At 38.1% G+C, this 14951-nt stretch overlaps 1 protein-coding gene across 1 annotated transcript in view; it reads right to left on the bottom strand.

Annotated features, from left to right (window-relative positions):
• Positions 1 to 14951, bottom strand: part of SLC49A4 (solute carrier family 49 member 4) — a 59870-nt gene that overhangs the window by 34036 nt on the left and 10883 nt on the right. Inside the window, exon 2 of the mRNA XM_015868681.2 lies at positions 10516 to 10609. Coding sequence (XP_015724167.1) covers positions 10516 to 10609 — 94 coding nt within the window. The remainder of the gene's footprint in view (positions 1 to 10515; positions 10610 to 14951) is intronic.

The raw sequence follows: 14951 nt of genomic DNA on the forward strand, positions 1-14951 counted from the left end.
ATAAGACTGGTGACAAAACAGAAATACTACTTCCAAGCAACAAAGCTTCTACAGCCTTTGGCTTCACATTAGCACAACGAGAAAGACTCTTTTGAAGGCTCTTCTAAACGTGGAATTCAGCCAGAAACCTTCCACACTGATTTTTCCAAAAAGTGATCAGCCATGAAAGGCAAAAGCATGTTGAAATTTATATAAAAACCTCATGTCTGAAAAACAGCTCACAAGTCAAACGAAACACTGCAACCCTCCAAAGCAGATCTATCAATCGTGCAGCAAAATGGTGGCAGATTATAGTTTTAAATGGCGGTGTTTTTTTCCAAACATAGAATGAACTCCATGTTACTGCTGCAAGACTTGGGTTGTCAGACATAAAAAGCTACAGCCTAAAAACAGGGAAACACAAGCCTGTACTTAGGCAATGTTTCAAACCACAAATGACTAAATAACGCTAAATAATACACAATGTGGCAAGAGATTTTTAAAGAGCACAATGGAACAAAGCATACAAAATGCTGACAGACTCTTCATCAAATTAACAAGCTAGCTTACAGTAAAAAAAGAGATGGATGCCAGTGATCCTCAGTTGATTAGAATTCAGTTCTTTAAGCAGAATTTATTAAAAATATACAACAAATGAAAAAAAAAAAAAAGCCATCATGAATCATCTGAAGAAAACACTTTCCTAGCCAGGACAAAAATAATACACTGCCTTAAAAATAAGCAATTCTAACTCCATGAAGATGTTCACATAGCAAGATCTCATTACTATTTGTTTGTGACGCACTATAGACTGACATCATCAAGACAAGGCCAGATCTCTTAAACTGCGGCCCCCAATAAAGTCACATGAAATAGTTGTAAATTAATGAAACACACCACCTAAATAGCACTCTAGTATAGTTTTCTGAGGACAAATTACATTAATCCATTATGGTTACTTTCCAATCTAAAGTACTTTGGACAAACCAACACATCCTTCCCTACTTCAGTATTTTCCTTCCACTTACCTCACTATAATAAGTTGTTTCCGTACTTAGGATAAGCGGCTCCATGGTATTTGCAGTGCTACTCTGCATCTCTGCAAACAGCTGCATTTCAGTAGCAAGTGTGGCAACAACTACAATGTATAAATACTTCATTTTACCATTTCCTTTTTCGCCAAAGGAAATTTAATGCTTAAATTACGTCTTCGGTGCTATACTAAGACTTCTGTTCACTTGTACCATGGCAATAATATTGTTTTAATTCACACACACCCACTTTATTATCCAAGGGCAAATAAAACTCATTAAAAATCAGGAAAAACACAATAGTTCTGTATCTTCCAATAGAAAAAGCTTTGTACACACAAAAAGTTAACCACATATTGAGAGATTATAAGTATTAATATATAAATACACGCCAGATTTCGATGATTCCTACCAAACTCCACTATCTCAATACAGCTACCCAACAGGCCTTTATATCACAGACCCAGAAGAAGAAAGTTGCATTTAGGTTCAGAACTTGAATTGCACACTACTTTTCTGGTTTTGCTTCCTGTTTTCACATGAGAACTAATTTTGCCTCTCCATAGCCTTCTTCTTTCACATTCTCCTGTCTGCTCTCCCCACTCCTGCCCTGCCAGCACGCTGTCTGCTCTGATGGATTTGCCTTTCCCTCTGCATTTCTGGCACTTACAAAGCTTGACGTTATCATGTGAGGTAAAGCAACTCTTATCTTCATATTGCTTCATTTTTCAGATCTGACACATTAGGGCCAATAAACACCATTTTCTAACTAAACTGTCACTGATGTACAGACTGTCCACGCACATGATAATGTCCTAAATCTGGTTTTATGTTTTTTTCAATACTAGCTTGAATTAAGCCTTCCCTTCCCCCCCTCCTTCGAGAAGATTATTTGCAATGTCCCCCCATACACCTTTAACTCATTTCACTAGAGAGACAGAAGAGATTCAAAAAGTGATCCGCCCTATTTACTAATTCACTACTCAGGGAAACATATGTAGCAGCCACTGCAGCTGCCAGGGTGAAATATGAACACAACAGCACTTGCAGCTCTTTGCTGTTCGTTACAATGTCTTCTCAACACCCCACTAGATTTCAGCCTAACAGCCACAGCAGTCTGTGATTGACACCATCAGAGCTAAAAAGTACTCCAACATCAAGAAACATTTGTTTCTGTTGCTTCTGATATTGAAAATGAGCACAAGAGCGTTTTTCCTTGCTGCTATTTCAGTTTGATTCTGTCTAATGTGATTTCTCTTCTGACAAAAGGCGAACAGCATAACTCCAGTTCAGGACCCTACCCAGATGGAGACAGGTTTGCTCACGTCTTCCTAAACAGGTCAATGAATTGCAAAAAGATAGAACAAGGGATAACTCAAATATAACAACAGAAATAAGAGCAGAAAATTCTTACTGTACTCTATTTCAACTCGTCTCCCAAATTCTTGTCAAGCTTTAAATAAATAACACTGCTTTCATCACTTCCCCGAGAGAACATTTTATATAAGCCTTAAGAAGTAACTTGTTTATACCTCCTTCATGCACTCCCTGCTGTCACAGCTGCGATATCATAACAAGCAGCAACAAAACAAAACAAGGCATGTAAGGCCATAAATGCTGAAATTACTGTATCGCTGAGCGAACCGGGTATGAAGAACGAGATGATACAGGAAAAAGGTTTTAGTGATGGATGATAACACCACACGCCATTTACAATCTGCTTTACTTATCTTTTTTTTCCCTCATGTGGTTTGAACTTTGCATGCATGGTCAGAGCCCCATAAGGTATTGGATTTGTTAAGCTATTTAAGAGCTGTGTTACAGAGACACTTTTTACATGTAAAAACAACAGACATTTAATGTTTCTAGCACAGTATGTCCCATGCCTAGACATAAGAGCATTTAAGAAGAAAAGAACAGTAATTCATTTGCTTTTATTTCTTAAATGGGGGAACAAGTGGTAGTGGCAGAAAGGGGAAAGAAGCACAAGGAGCAAGGAAGTCAGGGAGAGCACTTATCTGCTGCTCCAGGGAAACTGCACTGTGTGCCTCTCCTCTGGGAAAAATACAGTGCATTAATTGTTCATCTTCACAATTCACATCAAAAGGGATTCTGGATAACAAAGTTAATATCTTACAGAAGTGGAGGGCTGGTCTATCTTTCACATGCCCAACGTTTTCATTCACTGAAAGAAGTGGATTGTTCAGCTCCTGCTAATTTGGAAGACAAGTAAGTTTATATAGTGATTAGCTCATTGCAGCAACTCCTGGGAGCAAATGAAAGAGCCTGTTCCACAGGAGGACTTCAGAGCACTCCAAGCTCTATTGAATTTAGCCTTACTACACAGCAACAAAGCAGTGAATACCTCCTATTCAAGAGTGCCTGCGTTGATGCATGATGCAAGTTGCTCGTGCAGGCAAAAGAATGAGAAAACACATGGACTTATCTACATTATACATTAGAAGATTTATTATACTTCACAGCGAACTGACACCAGTTTTGTAATGAAGAAATCTGTGATTTTTCACAGTCAAGTTACTAGAAATAGATATATCCTTTTTTTTTTTTCTTTTTTTTTTCCCCCTTTGAGCTCTCCAAAACAAACACAACAAAAAGACCCCTCCATTAAGCAGCACCTCCTAAGAAGGTCAAATGCATACTTAACAGCAATTCACTGCTAGGGAATGTGGGGACAATCTGGTGCGAATGCTGTCCTGCTCATAAGCAAAGGTTTATAACACAGCTCTATGTCTGGAAAAAGATTGAGAAAAAGAAATACCGGTTGGTAAAGCAATGAATTCATCTATTGAAAATAACATTCTGAAAGATGAAATTCATGGAAATGCACTTCTTTTCAATATTTTCATTAAATGATATATTTATACTACAAAAGCTTTATGCTTTCTGGATATTCATGGATTGAAGCCATTAGCATTTTTTGCTTGTTTTTGATGCATGCAACCATTGATACGTGGAATAATTTAAAGCTGTTTTTCCCCATCAGTAAGAAAAATTATTACAAGCAGAAAGCCTGAGTCACCATGTGGTACATTATCTTCAGCAATAACAGAAAAACTCATAAAAAACACTGTCGACCACTCTCATTGGGAACTTGGCTCACATCTCCCCCTCTGCACACACCACGGCCTCCAAGCCATTCTACATATGTCTTATTAAAGGGAGCTATTTTAAAAGCAACACTAACAGAGCATACACTCATCAAATGCAAGCAGATCCAAAACGGTGTTTTGTAAACAAAAGTAGGCAATTACATTAAGGGCTAATGAAGCAAAGCACCCTGAAGCTAACAGGGAAGGGCACCAACAACAAGTGCTACCAGGGCTGCCATGTGAGAAATGTGAAGGAAATTATTCAGGATGGGAGATACCAAAATATTTTGGTTTAAAAAAACAAAAACAAACAAACAAAAAAACAACAGTACAGGAGATTAAGTAAACTAAAGACTGGGATAAACAAGACCCATTTAAACATCCCCATAGAACCTTCCTACATCAGCAAAAGAGGAAGAGGATGCTGTGATCGTAACACAGAACTCTGCTATAAACTCAATCAATATGAATGAATTCCTTTCTAAGGACAGAAATTACTCAACAGAGTAAGAGTCACATGACATTAGAGTCAAAGAGTTCCAGATGACAGAACAAAAACAGTAAAGGTTTTCTACAGTTGAGGATAATGCTTGACATTATATGAGATGGAGCAAATCCCACAAATACCACGTTTTCCTCTTTCCTTCCAGCATAGGCTTATGTTAGCAGATGCCTTGCAGAATGAGCATCCATTAAATATTACTGCCATAACTAGCCCTTTCTGAGATTTCAGGGTTTGCTTTAATATACCTGCTGAATTTACCACTCCAAGACTTTCTAGGCTATAAACTGCTAATTTAGCAGTTAGCACCTGAGCCATACAGGTGACACCCAGTGCTGCAGCGCAAATACTACACAGGAGCAAGAAGAAAGACTGTCATAGAATCACAGAAGAGCTTGGGTTGGAGGGGACCTCACTGACCATCTACTTCCAGTCCCTCTGCTGCAGTCAAGGTTGCCAACCACTAGATCAAGCATTACATCAGGTTGCCAGGACCCCCATTTAGTGTAGCCTTGAACAGATGCTGGCCTGTGACAGCACCTCACCATTTTCTCTGTGGAAAAACTTCCTCATGGTATCTAATCTAAATCTCCCCTCCTTTAGTTTAAAACCATCTCCCCTTGCTATCAAAACCTTCAAGCTGCCCGCCTTCACTAAGGCTGTACCAGCTCAGAGATGATCTGGCTGCCACCTAATTGGAAGTGCTGAGTAGTGGCATGTGCTGTGTGGTACAGCTGCGTAGCCAGTACACTTAACCATCTCCTAGATCCACTGCTGCCATGGACAACTAAGCAAAGCAGGGAACGATCACATAAGAACAATGCAAAGGATCTCTCTCCTAGAACAACTCTGGACCATAAGTTAAATATAAAAATCTATAAATAAAATAGTTTAGGTAATAAAACAAGGTACATTCTTAAGTTAGAGGTGTTTAAACATTAAATATTTCCTATGATAATCTACTTGTGAATGGTGACTTGTTTCCTCTTTCCCCACCCCCTCACTTCTTATCTTGATACTATGGATTAACCTGCCTCAACCCTTCCCTAGCATTGCAGCCAAAGCACAATCAGAGCACCTGAGTGATAGCACCACATTATCTTAACATTTTCACGCACTTACTGAGCTACATCATATAAGCACATCAGTTTATTCATTGTTTTACTCCCAGAACCATGCTTCAGGTCAGCTTTTTCATTTCTCTATCCCAGGGAGTCACAGCATACACAACACGCGTCATTCTCTGTCTTTATTTCTATAGGCAGATACTTCTAATACCTTCTCCTAAAACGTTCTTTTCATTTTAATCCCTGTTCTCCACAGCTGCTCCACTTTGGGCTATTCTTTTGAGCATAGATAATCAGGAAGAGTGTAGAGTATTGCTAGGAACATGAAAGCCCTAATATGCCCTTTTCTTATTGGAATTACCAATTCTTAGGTGCCCCTTTTGCATCTTCCATGCCTCTGAATGTGGGCTTGGGATCATTTTGGGATCAGAAAACACAAACATTAAGATGATTCCATCAGGGATGTAAAAGCAAAAGTGTGCAATTATCAAATCATAGAATCACTCATGTTGGAAGGCAACTTTAAGTGTCATCCAGTCCAACTCCAAGTATGTCCCAAAGAATACTTCTAACGAAAAACAAAATATTAAATATAAACCATGTTGCAAATAGCTAATAGAAACAAAATGCATAAGAGATGTGGCAAGTGAGCATCTGCAAGTACAAAAAAGGGAAAAAGTTAATATATCAAAAAGCAGGCCAAAAACCAAACAAAAATCCTAAGTAGCATTATTTAAGTGTCTTCACAGGAGCTCCCAATTGCTAGTAAGCTCTTCAGAACAGAGTTTGTAAATAACAAAACTGCCAGTTCATACAGCTCCCATTTCCACCGTCATTCTCTGTATTATTGCTCCGCTGGTTTTGCAATAAATGTTTTAACAGAAGTTCTTACCAAGGAGAGCCTTCACGCTGCTTTGACTCAAGGTCTCTGAGAAATATTTCTGTATTGTGAAATCTAATGTGAAGGTTAGTAATCTACAACATACCAAGTTCCAATAAATTTCTTAATTAATAGATTCAATACAAATGACAAATTATGCCATACAAATGACAAATTATGTCATCCTTTACTCCCATGTCTTAAAATATTATGAAAGACAGGATAATTAAAAGACATCTTATGCGGAGTGTCTTGAGAGTCAGCAGTTTAGACAGCTATGGACTGACTTCATCGTTTACTGCCTTCTTCCAACTCATAGGTAGATCGTATAGCCCTTTACCTAGATTTATTATTCTACAATCATATGGAAGTCCTAGATTGCCATGTAAAACTATTCTAAAACATAGAATGCATAATAAATATTCAGTGTTACATGGGGGGGGGGAATAATTTTGTCAATTAAAAACGGCTTCCTACTAAGTATTCAGGATAAAGTACCAAATTACAGGAGTCCAATAAAAACATTCATTCAGTGCCAAGAAATACTCAGAAAGGAAAGGAATGGACCTAAAGATGTAGGCAAAACATACTAGCAATGCTCTCAGCAGCTCCCAGGAAGAGAAGAAGGCAATCCAGAAATTGTACGATTTGATAACATGCATTTTCTTTTCAAATTCCATTAATTTTAAGCCAACCATGAACTGAAAGATTAGGTGTGGCAAAATGAGGTCTTCATAGTACTCAGAGTCTTTATTCTTTAATTTCATCTTTAAAAGTGAAATACACATACATGACAGCAATTCAGCAAGGTGAGACGTGCACAACAGATGAGAAAAATTCTCTTCACCTTCCTTGTCTGCTCGTTACAATTACTAACCTGCAAGGTTAGCAAGCTGGGAGGAAAGCAAGCAAACAAAAGCATATACATGTGAGAGGGTTGGTTCTTTAATCTCATACACAGGTTCAAACTTCCACATTTAGCCATGCAAGTTCCTTCCCTGAGTTTAAGCAGTTCTGGGATGGATTCCCAGAGAACAAGAACTCACCATAAGGAACTGCTGCTTCAAGAGACACACTCAAATGTTCAACCTAAATTCTCCCTTATGTAAGACACACATATATATGGATGTCAAATGAAGGTTTGCTTTTAAGACATGACTCTGATTGCTGGAGATTGTCTTAGCTCCTACACATTAGAGCCAAAAGAATAATTACAGACTAGAAAGGAGCCTAGGAACACATTTAGATATTACAGGTCTGCATGAGATAAGGAGCACAAAGCAGTGAGGATTAAATGTCAGCCTTAACTGTGATTTCCTCACTTCTGTGATTGCTCTGATAAGCAACGGGCTTTAGCAGCTCTCGTTAATGTTAAATTACAAGAACACAGAGAGCAGAGACAGCCACACAGCAGAAAAACAATTAAATAAAACTGACAAACTTCATGAACTCCCGTGTAATTTTATCTATCTTAACTGACATAATTTTCCCAGGAAAGTCCTTCTCTATATTACTGCAGATTACCCAAGGCCTGAAGGAAAACATTACAAAACATGTAAAAGGATTTAAGAGAATTTCAGTTATATTTGCTTTTGAGATGCTCAGACACGAGCTTCTGTGGGATCCTGTCCATCTGACTAGTTGATGAATGTTCAAAAGGTCATATTCAAGTATATGCACATTACCAACAAACGCTCAGCCAATTGTTAAAGCACAAAGCAATAATGGTTTTCTCTAAAACACTATTTCATTTGGTAGTAATTAATGAAAATTGGCCACTTTTAGCCTTCAAAACAATGCAGGCTACCTCATAACATCACACAGAGTGCACAGTTATTTATAATAACAACTCAAGAAATTAAGAAAACCATACTTTTATTTCACACAATAAGCAATAATTAATGCTCTGTATGTTTTTATAAATCTGTGTGAAAGTTAAAACTATTTCCTCAGGAGGAACTGCAATTCTTACAAACATCTCCATGTTTTGAGAGTAGGCTAAGTTAGCAATTTTAACAATTTCAGCTTGAAATGATGCATGTTTTCACAGCATGAATAAATGAAATAAGTACCCTTTTCCAACAGGATTCTGCTTTTTTTAATGGCTCACAATACAATGTGCCATCATATTTGATGCATCTCATCAGACTCTACACAGTGCAGGGGACTTTTTACCCCAGTTAAAGCAGCTATTCTTGAATGTTTCTCCTTAAACATTTATTTTACCCTTCTTCCACATCTTCTCGCAGCAATTACAATGGAAAACTTTGTTTAAAGGTTTAAAGGCCTGCAGAAACTCCATTCCCAAAGTGACGTCTCTTATCTATTCATTGCTTAGCAATTTCTTTTTGAATTCTTACAGTTTTTATCTTTGCTTTACTAAAGCCTAGGCAGCACAAGTCTTTCAGCATAACCGATAAACGAAAAGCTACAGTAGACATTGTATTTCACTGCATTTAACCTACCTGGCCCATTTGAAATGCACATAATCCAAGATTGGTCAGAGCTGATGATCTTGATGTTCAGCACACCTTAGCATCTCAAGGACAGGCAATATAAGAGCCCAATGAGGACAGCTCTTCCTGCCCACCATAACAGTACATTTTCAGCTTCAGTAAAAAGGGTCATTGTGAATGGTATCACAACATGATTAACTGTTACATACTAGTTACTTACTACTGATCAGAGCTAGTTTTACAATGAATGCTTTTATCACATCCTCAGTGCTCCAAACCTTAGTTTTACTCATGGTATCCAAACACCTGCATCTACTTCACACCAAGTACTTCCTTCCTCACCTTAATGGTTTCCAAGCTGATGTTCAGTGTAAAGGAACACTAAGGAAAAAAAATGCAATAAAGAATAATACAAAGACTATCTGGAAGGTGACAAAACATCACACAGAAATTCTAGGTACAAATTATAACCTCCTTCATAGTGGTTATGTCTAAAGAATTCAAAAACACTAATTGCCTTCAATCCTTCAGAAAATAAACGATGGCTCTGCTGCTATCATTACTAAAAATGGAGAGAAACCAGCATGAAATTGATGATGTTTTCTACAGAAAAAGATGCATAGATCATATCCTTCCTCAAAAACAGCAACAACAAACAAAACACATAAGACTGTTGATGCTGTTGCTTTTTTCCCCCCACAGCACTTGCATATTATGCCAGCATAACACATGAACTTCTATTTTTAAAGAACCAGAAAAAAGATGACAATGCCTTTATTCCTTCTTCCTCTCATACTACATGAGCAACAAGGAATCCACATTCCATGACTGCATGGAAAGGATGAGGGATGAGACTCCTGTACTTACCATAGATTCCCAGGTTTGGTATGCTGACAGGACAACTGAATTGTTTGGAACTAAACTGTCTCTACTGCAAACTAAATTTTAAACTGCTTGTATACAAATGGTATTTGCTCCAGCCCTAGGGAAAGTACAAGGTTACTTTGGAATGCAGACTAGAATAGACATATGAACAGGCCATCTCAGATAAATTCATCTGTATCACTGAACAATCTCATACACCCAGTAGGAGAAACATGAACTAATTATTTATTATTTGCATATAAATTACATAGTCTTAGATTCTGTGGCATGGTTTCCTGTATGATCTTGGGCCAGTTCCCAAACTTCTTTCTAAATCTCTGCTTCCTTGTTTGCAAAACAAATTTAGTTATGTAGGATGGAGTGGGTGAGGTTTAATTAACTCATGTTTGTAAAGACCTTCCTGATCTTCAGATACCATGCAGAACAAGGACTAGAAAAATCAATATGAGAAGGCATAAAACGTGTAAGCCCACAATCACACAACATGCATTCTGTGTATCAGATTCAAACAGAAAATTTGTACTAAGATTTCTTAGTAGCATTAGCAAAAATTACATTAACAGGGAGGATAAAACATGTATATTAAAAATAAATAATTCACTTACTTCTTCCTCAGTTCCAGGTCTGAAACTGGAACACATCTTAAGCCAGCTCCCAGTACCATGAGTGATGATGTTAGTAACACAGTTACTCGCAGACCTAAAATGAAACAACAAAGGTATTTTACAGGTTACGTCAGCAATGCTAAAGGTAAATAATTTTTAAAAAAACAAAAATACATGTCCAAATATATACATTTGTATGTAGACTCAAATTCATGTGTATTCATTCAAATTACAAACACTGGTGCTGATACAAACTATAAATACATAACAAAATCCTGTGTTGTTTTCCATACTGATGCTCTAGAATTAAAGGCTTATTCCTAGCATAATACCATTCAGGAATGTATCTAAAAATCTTATAGACATTCTAGGAAGTGAAAACTTAAAATAGACATATCATTCAAATTGTACAATGTTTCCTTTACAATTAGAAGCATCAGGGAACATCCTCCAATAGGTGAAATCTCAGTAGATCCAAAGAAGCAAACAAAATTTGTACATTCTCTTCCAGCCATTTAACATGATTCGACATAGCACTGTTACTGGTTTTTCTTGCAATGCAAATATGCTTTTCATTCTGAAGAAATAACTACCTATTCAGAGGAGGAGGGAAAAAGAAGAAAGAAAAAAGTGGTTTTTGTACTCTTTGCAATCAGGCCAAGTTTTTGCTGCAGTCAGTTCAAATTAACAGAGGTTGTAAATATAGAACATAAGAAAAAAGCAACAATCGACTGATTCCTTGAATACATTTTTCTTCGCCTCATATCATGATTCTTAAGGAAGAGCACTTAAATCAGAAACAACTTTATGTCAGTGCTGCAATTCTGTTTGCCAATAGTTACTGCTTCTGCTGAGGTGTGTCCATCATCAGCAAACAGAAAGAAAACAGTGCTAACTGTGGAGTTTAGCCTCCAGAATACTGGGAAACACCAAAACAGTAAATGTTTACAATTAAAAGTGTTGATACAATCTGTATCTATAAAGTCATACCTCTTGAAACACAGTTACACCACCAAGCAGAAAACACTGGGATCCCATATTCTTAGCAGAACGTAAAATAACGGAATGCTAACAAATACACAGTATCTCTAACATTCAGGCAAGACTAGGAGATACCCAAAACACAGACAGAAAAAGAATAGCTTGCTTTGATAATCCACATAATACAGACATATGATTATGACTCTGAAGTGCCAATTTTCAGAGATACGCTCCCAGTATGTTAATGACTTCTATACTGCATACAATCCACCCAATAGTCACATTAAACATATTGTTCTCCTGCAAATTTTGCTGAGTTTTAGAGCACGTATTTTACTGAAAATGCAACTTGGCTCTTGTTGCATCAGCTCTTAACAAAGCTCACTCAGGGTTATACAACTCCTTGTGTGGACGCTACATAAACCATGGACAGCTCCTCGCTCACACAACCCAAGCAGGGCAATTGAAACAACACAAAGAGAGCATTAGAGGCTTTCGAAATGGAAGCATGACTTCTTCATTAGGACAAACGAGTCATTAAGCATAGGAATGTGGCCCACATTCCCGCAACAAGGACAGCTCACACCCCTAATGCCCCAACAACGCACTGTAGGCCGAGAATACTTGTTTCCTTGAAGGTTCCCCAGTGCCAGCCCAGACATACTCGACTCAATGTTTAGCCAGCACATGTTGCTGTTAAACTGGATTTTCAGGTGTGTGTGTGTTCAGAGAGCCCTAACTAATGCCCTGATAGTAAGCTGCTCAAATTCCCGCTGCTCTTTGTGTTTTCTGTGAGCTTTCATGGCACACATAAACCTGCAGTGCCATGGTGGATACCTGGTGGGGGTAGTTATTTGTAGCAGGATCACATACACGATGCTTTTGGCTTTTTTCATTTGGAATGAATTTTTGTTAGCAATGCCTTTGTTCATAATGAGAACTTCTATGCAACCCAAATTACAGTTCTATTGATTGAAAGTCTAAACACAAATCCTTTGAATAGAGAAGTCTGAGGTCTTCCATTTGGAAACACTGCCGCAGTGTTTCAAGAAAGCCCTGGCAGTGTAAGCATCACATCCTTATTTTCCACATAAGCCAGGATCTTTTTGAATTAGTTGGCAATGTGTGCCACTTCCTGCCCTTGAGATGAGGCAAGGAAAAGATGACGGGAGTCACAGCCCAAGTGCAGCTCAGGTCACAGCAGTAGAGGAATATTATACAATAACGCAGGTTTACATCACCACAGGACATGTTCAGAGTTCTTCCTCATCTATTTTTTTTTTTTCCATTAAAAAAAAAAAAAAAAAGGCTTTATATCTGCAGAAAAGTTTGATTAAAAAAATAAATAAACAAAACTCAACAGTGCACCATTCAGTGAAAAATAAATTGGGTGTCAGAATTCCCCACCTGACTCCAGGCTCATCTTTGATGTCAACCATAGATATAAAATAAAATTACCAGGTAAAGTCTCAAAAATCAAGATATGTTTGATCTCTCCGATTGTTCTTTGAAGTCCTCATCTTGAATTCTATACACTGTAATGTGTCACTTTGCAGTGTTTTGACTGCACAGATTATTCTTCGGCCTTTTGTTTCACCTTAGCATACAGATACACCTAAAAATTCCTTTGGTTAAAGAAGCATGCTGACAACGATAATACAAAAGTGAAGAAGTAAAAAATAAGACTGTCACAGAAGCAGTATATTAGGCATTTTCTTGGCTAATTACATGACGCTTTCTACCCTCCAAGTGCCTTCCCTGTTTATTCTGCTTTACATTCCAACATTCTGAATACAACCTCTATCTTATCCTAGGAATCAGTCTTTAATTGTATGTTTAGAACTACTTAAATATTTTGGCTTCAAACACTGCAGTGGCCCTCAACCTGTTGTGTTACTCCAAAAGGCAACCAGTAAGTGTTTTGGGACAGCACTGTGCACCATGGGACCAGTGACCCAAGCAAGCTTAGAAAGAAAGCCCATCAACCCTGCAAGAAATTATTTCTCCCCTTTAAAAGTTCTAAGGAACTCACACAATCAGGATTTTGAGTGGACTTGATTAACTTCACTAGTTTTACTTGGTAAATGCAACTGCTAACAGATGGTGAGGGGCTGCAGCTTCTTAGTATCATCATCCAGTTTCCAATCCCCTCCTATCAGAGATTTGACATGCAGCTGGAAAAAGAAGAAACGTCACAAAAATGGGTTTTCTCTGCACAGTGAAATGCTACCACTGGTAACAGAAAACCTATGGCAAAAATAATGCCAGTAAGAAAAAAATACATATATATCTAAATTGGTATTCAAGTTCAATAATCGATACTGTTTAACTGCTTAACCATCCTGCAACTAATAACAGTCAGCTTTGCAAACTCAGCAGCCCACGCTGCATTTGCTGGCTTTTATAATAACCATAATAGCTAACATAGGGGTGCTGCATCTTCCACCACTTTTCCAGCACGTTTTATTTTCAAGACACATTTTAAAGTAAATGAAAATGCATCTCCTCCCACACTGTATTATTGACATGGATCTCAGCAAGCAATCTGCTATACCCAGTTTAGTAAGAAACTTCATTAGAGACGCTGCAGAGCTACAACAAGCTTCTCATGCTAGCTGTAAATTAGCAGTTTGTCATTCAGTAAAAGAACGCTATTAACGACTGTTAATTGCCTTTTGAGAAGTATGACCATTCTTTCTCACGCCTGTCACGCACTGCAATAACATGCCATAAAAAAATGAGACTGGCAGACTGTAAAAAGCCGAACCCTGCCTCACAGAAAACACACACTCAAGTCAAAACTGAGGAAGCTTCTACTTCAGCTGTCCCACAGCAGCAGACACCTCAATGCATCCTCCCCCCAAGCTGGTTAGAGCTACACAGCCAGAGAGAACAGAACTCCTCATGCACAGCAGCATGCAAATGGCAGCCAATGTCTGCCTGCTTTTCCCCTTTTTTAATGGAGCAGCACCCACCTTAGGGAAAAACCCGTTAGGTGTGAAGAACAGGTTTCACCCTTTTGCTAAGCCCAATGCAAGCCAGAGGAAACCTGCAGAATTCAGCCCCCCACCCAGCATGGTTGAAGTGGATTCCTCTTACACCCACGTTTCAAACACATTAACATGTAAGAATTTTCCTTCCTTCAGCTGCAGATACTAAAATCAGGCTGGAAGCAAGAAGGATCCACCCTTACACAACTTGCAGCATTTTAATTCCCTCAGCCACTTTGCTATTGTTCTGACTGAAGCATAGCAAACTAAAAAGACAATTCTGCCTTGATGAACACATAGCAAGAAATGAACAACTCGCCAGTTTCAAATGCCATTCCAGAAATTCATTGTTAAATTGGGCTTTTCCCTCCAATTCAAAGCAAATTCAGTTTTCAAACAAATTCCTGCTCTGCCTTTCTTAATGGAAAAAAAGAAGCACAAGATCTTGCATTTTTCCCCATCTAT

This window comes from Coturnix japonica, chromosome 7, assembly GCF_001577835.2.
Source record: "Coturnix japonica isolate 7356 chromosome 7, Coturnix japonica 2.1, whole genome shotgun sequence".
Classification (NCBI taxonomy): Eukaryota; Metazoa; Chordata; class Aves; order Galliformes; family Phasianidae; genus Coturnix; species Coturnix japonica.